General features: G+C 57.5%; 8 protein-coding genes across 8 annotated transcripts; 5 read left to right on the top strand and 3 right to left on the bottom strand.

Moving 5' to 3' along the window:
- Positions 1-289: 289 nt before the first annotated feature.
- On the bottom strand, positions 290-2,348 carry dph1 (2-(3-amino-3-carboxypropyl)histidine synthase subunit 1). The gene is made up of 2 exons (XM_069368818.1): positions 1,691-2,348; positions 290-1,628 (listed from the first exon to the last, which is right to left on the bottom strand). Exons 1-2 carry the CDS (start codon positions 1,881-1,883, stop codon positions 439-441), a joined length of 1,383 nt encoding a protein of 460 aa, XP_069234114.1. The 5' UTR covers positions 1,884-2,348; the 3' UTR covers positions 290-438.
- A 1,057-nt stretch (positions 2,349-3,405) lies between these two features.
- Positions 3,406-6,949, top strand: WHR41_00211 (uncharacterized protein). Its single transcript, XM_069368817.1, has 4 exons — positions 3,406-4,471; positions 4,527-4,809; positions 4,866-5,869; positions 5,935-6,949. Exons 1-4 carry the CDS (start codon positions 3,819-3,821, stop codon positions 6,089-6,091), a joined length of 2,097 nt encoding a protein of 698 aa, XP_069234115.1. The 5' UTR covers positions 3,406-3,818; the 3' UTR covers positions 6,092-6,949.
- Positions 6,950-7,774: 825 nt separating this feature from the next.
- WHR41_00210 (uncharacterized protein) lies at positions 7,775-8,872 on the top strand (the record flags this gene model as incomplete). The annotated part of the gene is made up of 1 exon (XM_069368816.1): positions 7,775-8,872. The coding sequence occupies one exon, from the start codon at positions 7,775-7,777 to the stop codon at positions 8,870-8,872; it is 1,098 nt and encodes a 365-aa protein (XP_069234116.1).
- Positions 8,873-8,892: 20 nt separating this feature from the next.
- WHR41_00209 (uncharacterized protein) lies at positions 8,893-10,886 on the bottom strand. Its single transcript, XM_069368815.1, has 3 exons — positions 10,563-10,886; positions 9,029-10,505; positions 8,893-8,958 (listed from the first exon to the last, which is right to left on the bottom strand). Exons 1-3 carry the CDS (start codon positions 10,709-10,711, stop codon positions 8,932-8,934), a joined length of 1,653 nt encoding a protein of 550 aa, XP_069234371.1. The 5' UTR covers positions 10,712-10,886; the 3' UTR covers positions 8,893-8,931.
- Positions 10,887-11,386: 500 nt separating this feature from the next.
- WHR41_00208 (uncharacterized protein) lies at positions 11,387-13,270 on the bottom strand (the record flags this gene model as incomplete). Its single annotated transcript, XM_069368814.1, has 1 exon — positions 11,387-13,270. The coding sequence occupies one exon, from the start codon at positions 13,268-13,270 to the stop codon at positions 11,387-11,389; it is 1,884 nt and encodes a 627-aa protein (XP_069234370.1).
- A 677-nt stretch (positions 13,271-13,947) lies between these two features.
- WHR41_00207 (uncharacterized protein) lies at positions 13,948-15,387 on the top strand. Its single transcript, XM_069368813.1, has 3 exons — positions 13,948-15,016; positions 15,070-15,106; positions 15,158-15,387. The coding sequence occupies exons 1-3, from the start codon at positions 14,207-14,209 to the stop codon at positions 15,163-15,165; spliced, it is 855 nt and encodes a 284-aa protein (XP_069234365.1). The 5' UTR covers positions 13,948-14,206; the 3' UTR covers positions 15,166-15,387.
- A 342-nt stretch (positions 15,388-15,729) lies between these two features.
- Positions 15,730-17,096, top strand: WHR41_00206 (uncharacterized protein). Its single transcript, XM_069368812.1, has 3 exons — positions 15,730-16,119; positions 16,174-16,680; positions 16,733-17,096. The coding sequence occupies exons 1-3, from the start codon at positions 16,022-16,024 to the stop codon at positions 17,004-17,006; spliced, it is 879 nt and encodes a 292-aa protein (XP_069234364.1). The 5' UTR covers positions 15,730-16,021; the 3' UTR covers positions 17,007-17,096.
- A 653-nt stretch (positions 17,097-17,749) lies between these two features.
- Positions 17,750-18,563, top strand: WHR41_00205 (uncharacterized protein; the record flags this gene model as incomplete). The annotated part of the gene is made up of 4 exons (XM_069368811.1): positions 17,750-17,770; positions 17,833-17,918; positions 17,989-18,389; positions 18,457-18,563. The coding sequence occupies 4 exons, from the start codon at positions 17,750-17,752 to the stop codon at positions 18,561-18,563; spliced, it is 615 nt and encodes a 204-aa protein (XP_069234363.1).
- Between the last annotated feature and the right edge of the window lie 232 nt (positions 18,564-18,795).

The raw sequence follows: 18,795 nt of genomic DNA, 5'->3' as shown, positions 1-18,795 counted from the left end.
TGAATTTTGGCGGAGCTTGATCTGATTGCCCCGCCCCGCCGAATTGCGCTGGCGACATGGGATTGCCCCGCGGTTGGATGCCGTCACTTGGGAGGGATTGCGACTGAACACTTCCACTGTACATGTATGTGAACCGCAGGAAGTTCCGAACAATGATCAGCACCTGCCAGAAATAAATGTCTCTCGAACTGTTCGTCCATCGGGTGAACGGAAGAACTTGTCCTTCGTTCATGGTGAACTAGGCAAGGTTTTGAGACACATCACCAACAGAAAGACAAATTGCAAGGCATTATAAGTTGATAACCGAGTTTCTTCGAGATCCTTCAACATGACATAAGTCGGATTGTTACTTTTCATTTCATAAAATCCAAAAGAACGCCTTAATATGCATGCAAATCGTTAAAATCCATACCCCATCTCTCCCACCACCCCATCTCATCAAGCCGCAGGTTTCACAGCCAAATCCTCCGCCTTGACCCTTCCCAGCCCCTCCCTCCCATAATAATCCATCCGATACCTGCCCTCCTTCTCCCACCCCTCCCTGACACCCAGCACCACCAGCGCCTCATAAGGCGTCAGCAGCGGGCGCGGAAACGCATAGCCCCAATCGATGCTCAGGCGCGGACAAGCGACCTGCACCCAGCACTCGACGTCGGGCATCATAGCCAATTTGCCGGGGAAGATCTCCGACAGCAGCAAGTTGACGAACGGGATGCCGCGGGCGCGCAGCTCGGCCTCGATCATGGCCATCGTGTGCGGGTTGCCCTGGCGGCCGAGCGCGCCGAGGATGAGGCCCCATTTGCGCGCTTTGCGCGCGGAGGCGAGGGCGCGCGAGCGGTCGGACAGCAGCGTCGCGTGGTCGTAGACTTCGTGCGTCAGGCGGCGCGAGTACGGGTCGTAGCGGTAGGCGGGGATGGAGGGGTTGTGGATCATGGCGCTCTCGAGGTGGAAGCGGCCGTCGCCGAGGTAGAGGATGCAGTCGACGGCGGGGGAGGAGGAGGAGGAGGAGGAGTCCTTGGTGTTGGCGAGGTGGGGGGAGGTGCAGCCGAGGATTTCGCCTTTGCTGAGAGGGGCGATTTGCGGGATCAGGACGTTGTAGCCGGCGGCGCGGAGCTGGGGCGCGGTGCCGTGCAGGGTGGCGTTGAACTGGATCGTGCCGACGAGGGCGAGCGTGCTGCCGGGTTTGAAGTTGCGCTCGATGGTGGCGAGGAGGTGCTCGACGTCGATGCCGATGTCGACGAAGACGTAGAGGGTTTGGATTTGGGTGATGTTGACGGGGATGAGGCAGGAGTGCGCGTAGTGGATCAGCATGTCGCAGCCGAGGGCGCGCGCGGTGTAGTCGTCGATGCAGCAGGCGCCGTAGGTGACGTCGCCCATGATTGTGGTTGATGTACCGGGGCAGAACTGTGTGATTATATCGCTGATGGTGGTGGCGAAGAGCAGCAGGCCTTCCGGCAACTGCAGGGCGATCTTCTTTGCGCCGGAGGTTCGCACACGGTGGATGGTCTTGTGCAGCTCGAAGTTGTAGTTCTTCGGCAGCAGGGCTATGGCTTCGTTGATCGCCTCGTCGTGGAGGATCTCATCGGGGACATTGTTCAAGGCACGGGGAGCGCGACGGCGGGGAGCGACTGCGCGAGGCATGAGCGTGGTGTTTCATTTCGACTGTGAGCTGTATACGAGTAATCTGCACCTTGTACCGCGCCGCTGTCCTCTATTGTGCCAGACTCGTTTCCTTGCGCATCGCCTTTTGCCGCGGCCTTCGCATCTGCTGCGCGCCGGCCGATGAATCGTCTCTTGGGCGTCTTCTTCGCCGTCTCGTCTTCGCCGTTCAGGTCGGCTGGCAGGTCAGGACCGAGGTCAGCGATCGCGCGGTCCTCTTCCATGATGCGGTGAGGTCGCTTGCGTGTGTTGTACTATTTTGAGTACGAGTTCCCTTGCAGCAGCGCTATGGACGGTGGTGTGAGTCTGGGCCAAAATTTCCGGCGCGGCTCTGCGCTCAGCTGCGGGGCAGCTTTGGTCAGGCGCGTCAGGCAAGCACCGCGGGCGGCGTCAGGCTCGGAGGCGGGAGCGAGAAGGGACTGGCTTGGCTGTTGCTTGAAGACGAGCTCGCGGTGAGTTGCGATGGCGCGAAAGTCTGTCAACGCCGCGCGAACAACCCTCGCGCGCCACGACCCGCCTCGTACTGTTGTCTCTACACTGGCAACTGGACGGTTCGAGATTGCCGATGGTGGCGTGCAAGCCGACGAGATCTGCTGCCGCGAGCCGAAAGGATCCCGAAGGCGATGATGACGAGGCTGAATCAGCGGTTGCTATGCTGTGCTGTGCTGTGCTGTGCTGTGCTGTGCTATGCGATGCGACGCGATGCAGGTCGGGAAGCTTTCTGCAGGTCCCAGGCACGCGATGGGCTGGCGCAGGATGCGCTAGACGTGCACCACCACTACAGGACTGTCTCGCGGCGACACGGCGGAGATGGGGGCGAATTTGTGGTGAGAGGGCGTGCATGCGACGGGCGGGCGAGAGCGCGACTGGACTGGACTGCTGGTGGCAAGCGGCGGGCAGGGGAATACGAAATTAGCAAAGATAGAGTGTCGGCCGCTCCAACCGCGGCGTTGAGGCTAGGGTTGCACGTCGCGTGAGCCGCAGGGTCAGACTCGGAGAAAAACACGAGACGATCGGTATCTGGCGGCATCAAGCTGAAGCACGCTGGGCCGGCGGGGCGAGTAGCAGAGATGCCATCGTGCGCTGGGGGCGTCATCAAGATAATATCACTGCTGTACAGATCGACGACGAGCACCGGCGGGCGCGCAGTGCGGGCGGCGGACAGGCTGCTAGCCGCCCTACTCCAAGCTCCTCCAAGCTCCTCCAAGGGCTACGCTCAGCCTACGCTCAGCCTACGCTCAGCCTACGCGTAGGGACGCTGGGGGGACGCTGGGGATGCCGACGAGCATGGGACGCTGGGGATGTCGACGGCGGCGCGGCCAACGGCTCATCTCGCGACCCAGCAGCCGCCCCGGGCCTCCTGGTGCCGTGCGCGTGCTTGTCACTCTACGTACATACATACTGTACACAACAATAATGCAGTGAGTGTGTCATGCGGTAGATGGTGCCGTCTTTCTTGCTCGTCTAAGAATATCATACTGCGCACGCGAAACACCCGGCAGACAGCAATCATCGGTCGGACCATCGCCACCGGCGCTCGATAGAAGCATCCCGCAAGCCTCAGTCACCCAGCGTCGCGGCCTCAGATCAGCCGGGCTCAAGCAATTGCGCGTCTTCGCCCTGGCCGGCAAGCTCAGACCCTCACGACGCTAGCGCCCGTCGCTACAGGGGCCGTCAGTGGCCGTCAGTGGGCGTCTGCTGGCTGGCCGCGCCGCCGTTACCTGCTGCATCGCGAGCCTGCGCTGCTGGTAACTGCTGACTGCGTCCGTGTACACAATCGCCATCGCCATCGCCAGCGCGCCCGCGACCTGCCCTCCCACGCCTCTCTTCCTCTCTGTCTCGCCCGCCCGCTGCCCACATCTCCCACCGCCCGCCTCCGCCGCTCCTCCACCGCGACACGTGAGACACGCCTGCTCCGTCCCATGACGCCGCGAGCCCGCCCCTGCTGGCCTGCCTGCTCCGTCTCCTCGACCTCCCTCACCCATTGCCACGGCTGGCCCTCTGGACATTCGCTGAGAAGTGCTTCCTCCGCCCGCGTCGCGCCCTTGACCGCCCCGTCAACATAGCATTGTAATACCGCATCTTCCATTCGCGCGCACACATCGAAACACCAGGAAACACCACTCGCCCGCCGCCTGCGCGGCACTTTCGCTTTCGCCATGGACCCGGACCAGTCCCTCCCGCCTCCTAGGCATGCTCCTCCCCACATCCGTCTCAACTCCGGCGGCGATGATCTCGTAAACCTGCAGGACGAATCGCAGGCCCGTCCTCAGCCTCAACGGCAACCGTCTTCGCGTTCCCTCACATCAAACAACAGCGCTGTCCCGGCGGGTCTGTACGCCGCACAACTCCCTGGTCCGCAGGAGTCCGCAGAACACCTGCTCCCGCCCTCGAGAACGCGAACACGGCGATTCCGAGACGACGACAGCGTGCAATCCCCCTCGCAAAGCGGCTTCAACTCGAGACGCACCTCGTGGTCGTCCGAGAGCGCTGGCAGCAGAAGCAGCAGATACGGCGCTGGCCCTTTCGCAACTCCTTTCGACGACTCGAGGGCGCCTTCAAGAGCAGGCAGCGACGATGAGGGTGTGAACACGCAGACTGTGAGCGAGAAGTACAACATCCTGCCTTCGGCAGGACTTTTGCTCTTCCCGGAAGATGTAGAGAAGGACGACTACCTGCACAACCCGGATCCCAGTGACAAGGAAAAGATGAAGTTCTCCGACCTGTTTACTAAGCGTGGTGTGGCGAACGTCGGTGGTCTGGCTCTGATAACATTGGGCCTCTTGACCTTGTTCATTGGATACCCCATCATGTACGTTTCACCACTTGAGCTCTCTTGTGAGCGATTCACTAACATTTTTATGCAGCACCTTCGTGCAAGACAAGGTAAAGTCGGCCACGATGGAGAGTTCTTGCGACTTAGATCCGGATTGTCTGAGAGATAACGTGCCACTTTTGAAGGGCATTAGAAAAGGACTGATTGATCCCGATACACCTGACAGCGCCATGACGCGCAAGGACATGAACGGCAAGACCCAGAAGTTGACCTTCTCCGACGAATTCAACGACCCCGGCCGAACCTTTTACCCCGGCGATGATCCCTACTGGCAAGGCATGGACTTCTGGTATGGTGTCACCATGGACTTGGAGGTGAGTTTCAAAAAATCGGTATCCGCAATTTGAACGCATATTGATTATTTCAACAGTGGTATGATCCCGATGCGATTACTACCGCAAACGGCACTCTCGCGATTCAATTCGATGCTTTCAAGAACCACAACCTGAACTACCGCTCCGGCATGTTGCAATCTTGGAACATGTTGTGCTTCAAGGGTGGTTACCTGGAGGCGTCGATCTCTCTGCCTGGACGTGGTGACACCATTGGTTTCTGGCCAGGTTTCTGGGCTATGGGTAACCTTGGAAGACCCGGCTACCCTGCGACCACCGACGGCATGTGGCCTTACAGTTACCATGACGAATGTGACGCTGGTATCACCTACAACCAGTCTGACCCCAGTGGTGTCAGCAACCTTCCCGGAATGCGTCTGCCTGGCTGCACTTGCGAGGGCGGCGAACACCCCAACCCAGGTGTCGCCCGCAGCGCCCCTGAAATCGACGCTATCGAAGCTTCAGTGGAGTACCTTCTCCCTGAGACCCAGCAAGCCGCCGTCGGATCCGTCTCGCAATCGTTCCAGGTTGCTCCTTTCGATGTCTTCTACCAGCCGGACGCCGACTACATGGAAATCTACGACCACCGAATTACTGAGTATAATTCGTACCAAGGTGGCGTGTTCCAGCAGGCTTTGTCCAGTGTGACACTTCTCAACAACGATTGGTACGACGGCAAGGCCTACCAGAAGTACGGTTTCGAATACGAACCTGGCGCGGACGGCTATGTCATCTGGAACGTTGGTGACGACCACACCTGGAAGGTTGTTGGCGAGTCGGTCAGGCCGAACGGCAACATTGGACAGCGTATCATCCCCGAAGAGCCAATGTCGATCATTGTCAACTTCGGTATGAGTAACGGTTTCGCCGCGCTCAACCTGACTGGGTTGGGCCCCCTGATGCCAGCGACCATGCGTCTGGACTACGTTCGCATCTACCAGGACGAGGACGGCGAAATGACTTGCGACCCCGAGGGCTACCCGACCACCGACTACATCGCCAAGCACCCAGAGCCTTACAACAACTTCAACTACACTCACTGGTAAGACTGCCTTGCTTTTCCTCTATCTATGTAAGAACCCATCACTGACCAGATTTTCACTACAGGGACAAGGCCGGCTACGAATGGGACAAGAACACTTTCATGCACGGCTGCGAGGCCGCTTCCTCTTCCAACTCCAACAAGCAATCCAAGGCGGCCCGCAAGGAGAAGAGGGACGCCCGCAAGATGAAGTCTAAGCGTTCCTGGATGCCTTGGAGCTGATAAGCCTCCGGTTCAGAGACCGATGTTTTCTTACTGGAACCTGGCCGAACAGGCCGGCTCTTGCCAATTTTGATTACGCTTCAACGATCGACGGATATTGTGACGAGCGAACGCGGACGATGACGGCGACCGCTTTTCGTACTTCTTCTCTACTCGACTGGTCAGTATCTTGTTCGCCTCGACCGAACTGTGAATTTCGAACGTCATTTGGACGGATCAAGGAGGCTCCTACGTGGCATCATATCGGGTATTGCGCAAGTCTTTGCGAACGACACGTCTCGCCACCAGCCACATGAGCGAGGACTTTTTGGATACTCTGGATTCGCCTGATCGTCGCTATATCAATCCCGCCGGCGACAGACCAGACGCAGCCGCCGGTGCCGGGCACACCTGTTCCTCCGAGCACCCACCCTCGCCCATCACATCAGGCCTAGCAACGACGGACCAAGCAATTTATCGATCACCCACGCACGCCCGGCCCGCAAGTCTTCACCACTCGGAGCGTCCTTGTTCTCGTCCTGCTTCCGAGCCACTCCGCCAGTGCTCTGCGACGGCGTTCCTGCCGTTGTCGTTTTGTTTTGTTTTTTTCATACACGGACTCGCGATGCATATGTTCAACCCGGCGTTCGTCTGCCTTTGCCTGTCGCATTGTTGGGACTCCTCTGCATAGGCCTCTCTCTCCAAACCAAACAACCATCCAACCTTACCGATAGTGTCTGTTCTACATCAAAAAACCCGGGAGAAAGGGGCGCGAAAGACATCCGTGGCGGCCGCGGACACGATCCACCCGCTTGCTTTTTTGGGTGGAAAGAGGGCGCGTTCGTTTGCTTGTTTTGATCGTTGTTGAGTTTTGTTTTTTGGGGGGAAATTGTTGCATATGTTACCTTAGATATGAAGCGGGGAGTTGAGCGCTGGTCTCGGAGGGGGTGGGGTCGGGAGTGGACGTTAAGGCGCTGTCCCAGGCGATCGATGGGGATTCTCGTTCCACAAACACGTGTATGTAAAGCAAAGAGCGTAGAGGACGGAGAGAGGATATTTACGAAAAATACGATTTGGTCAATTCGGGTTGAGTCTTCGAAGAGTTTAGGTCGGCGTCGAGCGGTGCGGGACTTGCGATGGGATGGCCTGTCGAGTCGACTATTGATGCCGTACGTGTGTGGTGATTGATAATCTGCCGCTCGCCGCGTCACAGGAGCATCAGGTCGCTCGTCTCGTTCCTCAAACACGGAGTCTGCACGCCCAATCCTATCTGCCGCTCCCTGTCATCGCGTAAGAACCATTTGTAAGCACTGGATGTCGCAAATCGCTCACTCGGATCCTTTGCGCGCGCGCTCCGAGATGGACGTCCGCGTTGGCGATTGGCCTGCGCGCCGCGGTGCTTTCAACTAGAGGGTCTAAGGTGGGGGCATGGATTTCTAACCAGCTGGCGCGCGCGGGTGGGTCCTAATGTGGGGAACGATGGTCCGAGGTTGAGTATTACTGAGGGCAGGACGTGTGATGACACGAGTTGGGAGGGCCGTGACTGGTTGAAAAGGCTGGTGCTGATGGGATGAAGTCGGATGGGTATTTTAGCACGTCGCCTGGACTCGTTCGCCGATTTGATACATTATCAAGACTCACACTTCAAGTACTCGACTCGAAAACAACATTCAGAACGATCAAACAAACACGGAACAACAAAAAATGACCGCACAACCCCCTCCCGGCCGCCTCGGCGACCCATCCATGACCGTCCTCACCGACCCCCGCACCCACCCCATCGTCAAGCAAACCCTCTCCGCCCTCGGCATGGGCGAGGAGCCCCTTCCCGACCTCCCCCCAACCCTCTCCGTCGACTCCCTTACCCCCATCATCGCCGCCAACGACGCAGCCTTCACAGCCGTCTCCGAGTCGCTCGACAACGAGCTCCCCTCCGACTCCTCCGAGCCCGAAATCAGCGTGACCGAACACACCATCGCCGGCCCCGACGCAAACCCCATCCGCCTCTGGATCTACACGCCCGTCGCAGCCGCCGCCGCCGCCACGGCCCCGCTGCCCGCAGTCGTCTACGTCCACGGCGGCGCCATGGTCTTCATCCCGACCGAGACCAAAGTCCACAGGCGCTGGACCCGCTCCCTCGCAGCCCAGGGCGCCATCGCCGTCCTCGTCGACTTCCGCAACGCCTTCACGCCGCCCTCGACGCGCAACCCGTTCCCCGCCGGGCTCAACGACTGCGCGGCCGCCACCCAGTGGCTCGCGGCGCACCGCGCCGAGCTGGGGATCGGCAACATCGTGCTGCAGGGCGAGAGCGGCGGGGCGAACCTCGCCATCGCGACGGCGCTGAAAGCGAAGCGCGAGGGCTGGCTGGAGGGCGCCGTGGCGGGCGTGTACGGGATCGTGCCGTACGTCAGCAACGGGTCCGGGTGGAGCGAGGAGCGGAAACTGGCCGAGCTGCCGTCGCTGGTCGAGAACGACGGGTACGTGCTGTCGGGCGCGGGCATGGCGGCGTTCGGGTGGTATTATGGCGAGGACGTGCTGGAGGATCCGCGCGCGTGGCCGTACCATGCGAGCGAGGAGGAGTTGAGGGGGTTGCCGCCGGTTGTGCTGGAGATGGCGGAGCTGGATCCGTTGAGGGACGAGGGGGTGGCGTTTGCGAGGAAGTTGGTGGCGGCGGGAGTTCAGGTGAGGGCGAGCGTGGCGGTGGGGTTGGTGCATGGGGCACAGGTGGCTTTTCGGAAGGCGTTGCCGGAGCAGCATGAGGCGGCTGCGAGGGATGTGGTGGGGTTTGCGAGGAGTTTGTGAGAGGGAATGGATGGGGCGGGTTTGGAGGGAGGGGAGTGGGATTTGTTCTATGATCGGTTCTATACAAGCACGTACAGCGCGCACATCTGTTAGATGGGTGTTAGCTGACTTCAATCGGACTAACATCGCTGCCACAACGGCGGCAAGAAGACATACCAAACTCAACCCCAGGATCATACTGCACCAGAACAGGACATTGTTCAACAACGTCCTCTTCCTCACCCAAGGCATCCTCTGCACCATCACAATCGGCATCTGCATCATCATCATGAAGAACCCGTAGCCCCTGAACTTCCTCGTGATGCAGCCCATCACGAGCTCATGCGCCAGCGAGCTGATGAGGAACGTCACGACCGTCGCGAACGGCCGGCTCATAGTCGTGCGCGAAGCCGAGTACACGTGGCGACGGAAGAAGTGGTGGACAGGGATGTTCCATTCGCGTGAGAACTCGAGCCAGTCGAGCGAGTTCCACCAGTCGGCGTAGAATCTGCGGTCGCCGAAGCGAGTGATTTCGGCGAAGGCGCCGAGCACGTACTCGAATATGACGAGAAAGACGAGCAGGAAGGTCACCATGAAGGGGAAGAGGAGGTGGCTGACGGTTTCGGCGAAGATGAGGCCGCGGTCGACGTAGTTGAGGCTGCTCGATTGCAGACGCACAGACGAGTCGTGGAGGACGGGGATGATGAACTCTTCGGATGTGATCGTCATGAGGAAGATGCAGCCGAAGACGGCGAGCGTCTTGTAAAAGAGCTCGAGGGGATTGGTGCGCTCGGTTCGCGGATACTCCAGCTCGTAGCAGAGGGTTGGGCAAAGGAGGTAATCCCAGAAATTGCCGACGGTGAGGTTTTGAGGGTAGGTCACCCGTCCCATGGGGGAGGTGAGCTCTTTGGCCAGATCCTCACGGAGCTGGGCAATAGGCGAGATATGCTCGTGCTCGTGCAGCCTCTCCGGCTCGTCGGGATTGGCTGCACCCAAGGGCTCGAAGACATGAGGGTAGCGAACAGCCGCGGTTGTCGGTGTCTGCGCCGTGATCGGGTTGTCCAGCTCCTTGAGGCGGTTCAATGTGGTGCTGAGGTGACCGTTGTAGAAAGCGTACGAGTGCATCTTCATGAACAAGGCCAGCAGGTGTAGAGTGAAGAAGACCTGCGCTGTCCATGTCCAATCACGTACGAAAGGCCAGCTGCACCAGAAAATGATCCAGCCGAACTGAAAGAGGCTCTGGACAATCATACCGCCGCGGCTCCACCTCAGCCAGCCCTTGCTGCTCTTGAACAGGAAATGTAAAGGCAAAGCCAGCCCAGTGCTCGCGGCCATGAGAGCGTCACTCGCTGCAAGCTCATAAATATTCTCGGTGAAGAGCGGCCATTGGCGGATGTTCAACAGGGAGCCCGTCTCTTTCAAGTTTCGCAGCATAGCCGTGATGACCATGATCGCAAGGCCGATCCAGAAGAGGACGAAGAAGCCTGTGAAGTTCGCATATTCGCTGGTGGGGTCGAAGTACGACACTCGCGACTGATACTCGATCGTTGGAAAGATCCTCCGTTTGTTCTGCTGGCGGATCTCTTTGCGGACAGCGGAGGTGGTCTTGACTGAGGGTGGAGCGTCGTCGGGCGGAGCGGGTGTGCTTCTTCCACTGGAGGTAGCACTGTCAAACAACTGTACACGAATGAATATGGTGTTTTTCGTTTACCTAGCATAACCCGAAGCGGCGTCTGATGTTGTGACGTCCTGGCTAACCGCGCGCGCGACTGCGGCGTTCATTGGCTTTCTTGCCCGTGGCTGGCGGATGTCGGGATGCTGCATGTCAGGGAAATAGCCGTCGGCCGTGCCGTTGGCCATGATGACAACTCTGGGTGGCCTGCACTCGCAGATCTGGCAGAAACGCTTACAGACAAAATGGAGGAGGAGATATCAAGGGAGGGCGGATCAATTGCCGTACAATGGCAGCCAGAAGCTTTGCCCACGCCGTTGCCAGCTGGCGACCAGGCCACTCGCTCTGCTCGCTCACGGCCTCGCACGGAAGACGTTTCGTTCGCGGCGAATGGCGACTGCGAGCGCATCACATGGGCAGTGCTTGCGGACAGGCAGCCAGCCAGGCGGCGGCGAAGCGAAGGGCGTCATGCTGTGATTTGTTTGCTGATGCGCGGCTGATACGGCGCCGACGCGAACAATCGCGATCAACATCCCCATCCCACTTCTTGTGTTGCCGGTGACGTCGCGCCACATGCAGATCCCGTGCCGGGGCTCTCGTTACGGATGCTCGGGTATGCACAGCCGTGTTTCAACCTCGTCTGGAGTAATAAACTCGCCTGCGTGGGTGCTATGCACTGGCATACGTTGTACATTGGCACGCACGCAGACAGGGCAGACTCGGAAGATGCTAGTACTTGACAATTCATGGTGGTTGGAGGTTGCAATGAAGTGTTCGCTCTGCGTGATGCTCATATGCTACACCGTCCACTATCACATTCCGGGCGTACTCCTTAACGCCTCGATGCCGCATGCACGGTAAGTCTATTTCTTGGTTTTCGAATTCTCTCGGCTCCTCGAAGAAAGACTTGTCGAGCTTCTTCGCGCTGCCGAATTCCCACCATCCGTCACGCCCAGCTGTCCCAACCTCGAAGCCAAACCCGTATTCTCCTTCTGCAACTCCCCAACCTGCTGGTGCAAAAGTTCCACCTCCCGCTTCAGCAACTCCGCCTGACTCCTAAACTCATCCCTCTCCCTCGTAACACGAGACACAATCCCCCTCTCATCCCGCTTATGCCTCTTCTCCTCCGCCTTGCGCGCCTCCTTCTCCTTCTTCGCCTCCAGCTTCTCCATCTCGCGCCGATGCCGCTCCTCCGACTTTTTGACCTCGCGCTCGTGCCTCTCCTTCGCCTTCTCCTGCTCGCCGTTCTCCGACTCCATCGTCTTTTTGAGCCTCGCCTCCTCCTCCTGCCGCTTCTTCGCGAGCTTGCGGTCCAGCTTGTCGCGCTGCTTCGCGAGCTTGATGACCTCCTTGTCGTGCTGCGTGAGGTTCTTCGAGCTCTTGGTGTCGACTGACGCGAGGGAGACTTGCGAGGACGCCGCGGGGCTGTCTTTGTCAACCGGGAGGTCTTCCGCGGCCGCCACGGAGTGTCTTTCGTTGGCGCTCATGAAGGAGCCGCTGGAGGATGAGACGGAGGAGGAGTCTGAATCGATGTCCTGGCTGTCCATGCGGCCGTGCATGTATGATGATACCATGGTCGGCGCATAGGCGTCGATGCCGGCTTCAAGAGCTTGTGTGAGGTGTGAGACGACGCCTTCTTGCTGAGGTACAGGCTCCGTGGAGGCTCTCTTGCGGATGGTAGGATCGGCCGTCGCTTCCAGTCCCTTGTTTCCGTCGGCTTCGGCGGATTTGGTTTCCTCCGTGTCGGCCGGGCCTTTGTCCGGTGCCTGCGTTCCAAGCTCTTCGTTCTCGTTGAGCACGGTGGCCCAGTCAAGCCATTTGTGTACGTCTCCGAGCATCGTGGAAGGCGTTCCTCGGTCGACCATGAAGCGGGGGATTCCACCACCGGGGTCTGAGCGGGTGATCATGATCCATTCCACAGGGTTAAGCTCTGGATCGCCAACGCTGTCTCCAGATTTGGACTGCGCGAGCGGGATTTCTCGAATGAGTTCCACGGACTCGTACTTTCCTCTGATGTAGCCAGGCCTCTCTGGAGCGTCGGGGTGTGTGATGGGCCGTGAGAGGATCATATGGCTGCGAGGCACGTGTGATGAGCCATTGCTCAGTTTCGCGGCGCTGAGGTTCGTCATGGCGTTGTCGCTGGTGATCAATAGCGGAATGAACTCTCGCGGTGTTGTAGGACCAGGGAACTGAGCGCTCAGCTGGTAAACCTCGAGCGCTCCCACACCCTCGACCTCTCGGCTTTCGAGCCGCGTGTCGACGCCAATGCCTCTGATACTTCCACTTCCTGGGCCGCCCTCCACCGCCATACTCTCCGCGAACTCCCTCTTCATCGCGTTCTTGAACTTCGTGAACCCCAAACCCTCATGCACGCTCCGCCTCGCAAACCACGCGCCGTGCCTGTCGTGCCCTGCCATCTTGTACACCGCGATGTTCAGCGGGTTCTCCTTCGCAGAGAACTTCATCGCCTTCCCCCAGTTCTTCTGCAAATCCTCGTGCTCTTTGCCAGGAGGATACGAGCGAGCGGTCGATGGGTGGACATCTTTGTGCGACGTGGCGCCGTTGGGCTGCTCAAAGTGAGGCTTCGCTTCGTGGAAGGCAGTACCTTCGGCGGGCGGTGGTATGGAGTTGCAGATTAGCTCGCCGGAGGAGAGCAGGGCGGTCATGTAGGCGTCGAGGTCGTCGAGGGGCACGTCGCTCCATCCTGTGGGCGAGAGCGCCTTCAGGGCTTCGTGTAATTCCGCCATGATGGGTGTGTGTAGGTTCAGAAGCGAGGCGCCGGGCTTTCGGTGTCGTGGGCACCAGGTCGCAGTCACTGGCGTTCAAGGTGTTATCTGGTGAGATATGACTAGGAACGGAGATGGATTGGTAGAGTAGCTTGTGACAATGTTGAGCACAAAATCGTCAAGACTACGATTACAGCAGTTTAGAGTCGAGTGCCTTAGGAGTAGTTCTCCGGGTGATCGACTGAGCCGTAGACTGGGGGCAAGACCTAGCCATCTACCGCCAGGAATAATGGCTTCCGATGAATCCGCTAATGATGTCAGGTATTGCTCGCACAATCCCCGGCAACGCGGGATGTAGCACTATTCGAGACCTGATAACACAAATACTCGAGCGTAGTAACCGAAGGTGTTCCAGTCGCTGACGTATGACACAGAAGCGAGAATGATCTTCACTTTCTGGACCGGCAAACAAGCTGCGTGCACGATGCATTTCTTGATACGAACCCCTCTCCTTCCAGGGCAGATGCTAGCTTACCTGATTCAGCAGGACGTCATCCCTGCGTGTCGAAGGGTCGTCGCGTCGTTCCGCTTCCCGCACGCTTGGGCCACGCAGGCTTTAACTCCGCCTCACTTCGTCCCGAACCCGAGCGATGCTCGGATGTTAGTAGCAGTATCTTCGGGCTGAAACAACGCCGAGAACCTCTAATCATTCTGGGCTACCACGCTAATACCTCTAAACCTCTAATCCTCCAGGGTGGCTCGTCTCGAGGCATCTGAGGCCATTACCTGCTCGCAGTAGTGTGACAGCGTGACAGTCGTCTGGTATGGATGTGATAAATAGCAGAGCTGTCTTGCCTTGATGGCACAGCTTACCTCTATGCATCAAGTCACTGTCCTGGTTACCACATCGTGACAAGCAGCTTGTACTTCTCCTTCATCCGAGCTAAATACATCACAATGACTGCCAACGAGCTTCACAACGGTCCTCAAAATGGCCTACCCGCGAACGATATCCAGACCACTTCAAGTGAAACAAGCCGTCCCACCACCAGCATCCAACTTGCCGGCAAAGTCATCGCCATCACCGGAGCAAACCGAGGCATCGGTCTCGGCATCGCCAACTCTTGCCTCGACAATGGCGCCTCCCATGTCTACTCGATAGACATCGGCGAGACAGGCGACGATTTCGCCGCCGTCGCGAAGCGCTTCCCGGGCAAACTCCACGCAATCAAAGCAGACGTCACGAACGAAGACACCGTCACGGCGGCCGTCGACCAGATCGTGCAGGAAGCCGGCTCAATCCACGGCATGGTCGTCAACGCCGGCCGCACAAAGCACAAGCCCGCGCTGGACTTCACGAGGGAGGAAATAGACCAGCTGTGGTCCATCAACCTCTACGGCGCTTTCTTCTGCGCCCGCGTCGCGGCCAGGGCGTTCATCAAGCTCGGCGTGAAAGGCTCTGTTGTCTTTACGGCGTCGATGGCGTCGTATCGCCCTAACAAGCGTGTCCCTTCTGCGCCTTATGGTGCAAGCAAGGCTGGTGTGCGCAACATGACACACACGCTTGCCATGGAGTGGGCGCAGTACAATATCAGAGTTAACAGTATTTCGCCTGGCTTGGTGAACACCGCAATGACTTACTGGGTGCCCCAGCAGCCAGATTGGGAGCAGCAGCTGAAGTACTATGGTGGCATGCCGCGACTTGCGGAGGTCGAGGAGCTAGGAGGCGCTTACGTGTATCTATTGAGTGATGCAGCAAGCTATACCGTGAGTGATTGTGTTGGGAACAGATTGCTTTGACTTATGCTGACTCTCGCCAGACATCGATTGATATTCCCGTTAACGGAGTGATTGGAAGTGAGTTTGCTCAGATGATCCCGATATATGCTTAGCTAACGAAGATTCTAGTTTGTTGAAGAGCTCCTGAATTGCTTTCCGTGCATTTTCTTGTGGTCGTGGGTCGCTTGTGACCTTCACTTCGCGATGAGCAGCAAATGAGATGCTTACCACATCAATGTCGGTGGAGAAGTCGGATTTTCAGAGGGTCATGGTGGCAGTAGTGTTTGAGAGTTTGACATCTATCATTCCGACCAGAATACCAATATGCATCAATATCAATGTCAATGTCATCAAGTGCACTTTTTCATCCAACATAAAGTGAAATTCTCTGAGCTCGATGATCATTGTGATGTTGTTTCCGCGCTTTGAGCCATAGAGGGACAGAAAGTTGACACTGCCGTTGAACGATTCGTTCAGCAACGAGACCATTTAAATGTCATCGAGATTCGTTACAAACAGTCAAAATACGCAAGATTGCAATCAACCATTGACAGAGCCTAGAGAGCCCGTGCCGACGTTTCTGCGTTGCCATACCCCGCAAAACACACACCCCACATTGAGGGGTGGCTTTGGATTGTCGGCACGTGCGATGTCGGCGCAGTGCACTTGGCGACAAGTCATGCTCTTAAAACAGCTAATCGAGCATGCATCTTGCCAATATAAGTGGAAAAGGTGGGTCCTCCCGAGTGCCTCGAGACGAACTCGTACAACAATTGCCTCGTGAAGAAGTGAAGGGTACGTTCGCTATGAATTGGGATTCGTTGTCCACTCGTCTTGCATTTGATGGCCCACAGCTGGATGCTTGAATGCTACGTTACGGTACTTCATAAGGGCTGGAGGACCTCATAGTACCCGGCTCTTGCTTGCCTCATCTACCGAAGTTACCATTCATCCCCCACGTCGAAATCGCGTTTCACCTGTATATCGAACAAGATGGCAGTACTACCAATATACAACCTGGAAAACAACAAGACCGTCCAGATCCTCAAGGCCGCGGAACAAGGAGGATATGGTGTCGTTGCATCCATCGTGTATGGGCCCCCAAACCGCCCGAGTTGAATCAACTCGACCTAACCATTATCCAGCTACAACCTCGAACAAACAGTCGCCGTAATCCGATCAGCCGAAGAAAAGCGCTCCCCCCTAATTATCCAAGTCTTCCCCTGGTCCATCACAGCGACCGACGGGCTCCTCGTCCGCGCAGCAGCCGACGCCGCGTCCCGCGCAACCGTCCCGATCGCCATCCACCTCGACCATTGCCAAGACGAGGCCCTCGTGCGCCTGGCAGCGGACACACTGCCGTTCGACTCGATCATGGTCGACATGTCGCATCACGAGAAGGAGGCCAACTTGGCGAAGACGAAAGAGCTCGTGGCGTACTGCCATGCTCGCGGTATTGCTACCGAAGCCGAGCCCGGACGGATCGAGGGGGGCGAGGATGGCGTTGCTGATACTGCTAGTATGGAGGGCGTGCTTACGACACCCGACGAGGTTGAGGATTTCATCGCCACTGGCGTTGACTTTTTGGCGCCGGCTGTGGGGAATGTGCATGGAGAGTATGGGCCCAAGGGACCGCAGTTGGATTTCCCTAGGTGAGTGGACTCCTCAGCGCGTGTACCATGTGATTGCTAACTTGATCAACAGACTAGAGGCCATCAGTAGACAAGCAGCCGGACGGCTCCGCATAGTCTTGCACGGAACGAACGGATTCCCGGATGCCATTACGCAAAGGTGCATTGCGGCGGGTGTCAGCAAGATCAACGTCAATAAGCTTGTCCTAGATGATTACAATCAGCATTTGCGCACGCAGGCAAGCAAGTTGCCGCAGACTCAGTTGATCGATGAGGGCATCAGGCATGTCGTTCGATTGCAGAGTTACCAGATGGACGTGAGCGGGTCGACCGGGCGTGCTGCGTGACACTTGGGGAATAAGGCTTTTGTCGGTTAGCAACACGTATGTCTGAATGACCGTTTTTGACGATCAATGTATATTCAAAATTCAAGCCAACCCCGAAGACTTGTGTTGCAAAGCCGACTGATCAACGCAATGTACATCTTGGCCGCGTTTACTACGGCCCGACACTCGAGTTGCTTTGGATGGAGCATGCTGTCGCATTGAGCAATACTCGCTCCAGATAACTCGAGATAAAGAGCAAAACTCCCTTTGCTTGTCCCACCTCACCGCAGCCGTTGTTTCAGACGTTGTCATGACTAAACAGTACAAGAGGTGTGCGGCTCAGTGTTAATAGGGTTAGGGTTGGGGTTGTGCTGCGCAACGCGTCAGGCTGACTTTACAAGGCGGGCAGCCTTTGTACGCTGTCCCAAACGCAGGGTTAGAGAGATTGCTCATACCCGAATTTAGCATGATGTCTGTTCACAGTGTCTACTGCACCGTGATACACTGAAATGGGCGAGGAATCAAAGGTTGTCTCCCAAACCACGTGGATGATCCAGACGGGCCGCCCCTTCCTAGAGGCACCTGCGTTCAGTCCCCAGGCGACGGCTCCGCCGCTGTGACCGCATCCCCTCAGAACGTCACAGGCCATCGGTGTTCCATCCAAACTAACAACACCCCACTTTCGCGCGTGCTCTCACGAGAGACCACCAGAGCACCTCCAGGCAAAACACCGATATCTTGCAATTTGCGACAACACCGCCATCATGGGTATCTCATACATCGGAGTGCGTGAGACCGTCTCTTAGTGTGTGATAACCACCAAGAGCAGCGCTGACCGCTTGAGTAGATCTGGCAGAACGATAACAAGCCCGCCGTTGAACTCGCAGCTACCGACACTATCGATGAGCACTTCTCTCGATTCACCAGAGGAAGGTGCGTGACCACTTCATTCAAGACCACCACCGCCCCTCACCGACCCCACTAACACCCCTCCCCACCACAGCGTCCGCGAGATTGGCCGCGAGATCAACCGCAGCGTCGCTGAGTCCACCCGCGCCGGAGCCCGTCAATCGAAGCCCGAAGACCAATTCACCATCCACGTGTATGCACGCAGCGAGGGATGCGCCGGCATCATCGTCGCCGACCAGAACTATGACAAGCTCGTCGCGCATCAACTGCTGAGCAAGATCCTGGACGAGTTCGTCAGCAAGTTCCCTAAGACTTCGTGGTCGAACAAGGCGGGTCTGCAGGAGTATGCGACTGGCAAGACGGAGGGTCACTTGGGATGGTACATCAAGGAGTTCCAGGACCCGAACAACGGTGACAGCATCATGAAGATTCAGATGGAGCTGAATGATACGAAAGAGGCGCTGCAAAAGGCTATTCAGAGCACTTTGGAGAGAGGTGAGTATCGTCTGGGAAGACAAAGCGTGTGTTCATTGCAAGGATGAGGCTGACACTTGAACTCCAGGCGAGAAGCTCGACAACCTTGTTGCAAAGTCGGACAACCTCAGCGCCTCGAGCAAGATGTTTTATACCCAGGCGAAGAAGCAGAACTCGTGCTGCGTCGTCATGTAGATTGTGGATTACGAGGGCGTACAGGTATTTTCTTTTCAGGAGCATTTGCATGGCGCATGGACATCACCTTTTGGTTAAACAGCGGTTATCCACACAAGAGGGAATCTATAATTGTTTCCGACCAAAACGCGCCCCAGTTCAATTCAATTTGAAAATCTTCAACGCTATTGCGATGCTCTCAATGGTCAGGTGAGTGCTCCGATACAGGGATACCGATTGCAGGAGCCTCGAG

This window comes from Cladosporium halotolerans, assembly GCF_011745625.1.
Source record: "Cladosporium halotolerans strain TM138-S3 chromosome Unknown Sca1, whole genome shotgun sequence".
NCBI classification, from domain to species: Eukaryota; Fungi; Ascomycota; class Dothideomycetes; order Cladosporiales; family Cladosporiaceae; genus Cladosporium; species Cladosporium halotolerans.
This window is presented reverse-complemented; position numbering and strand designations above follow the sequence as displayed.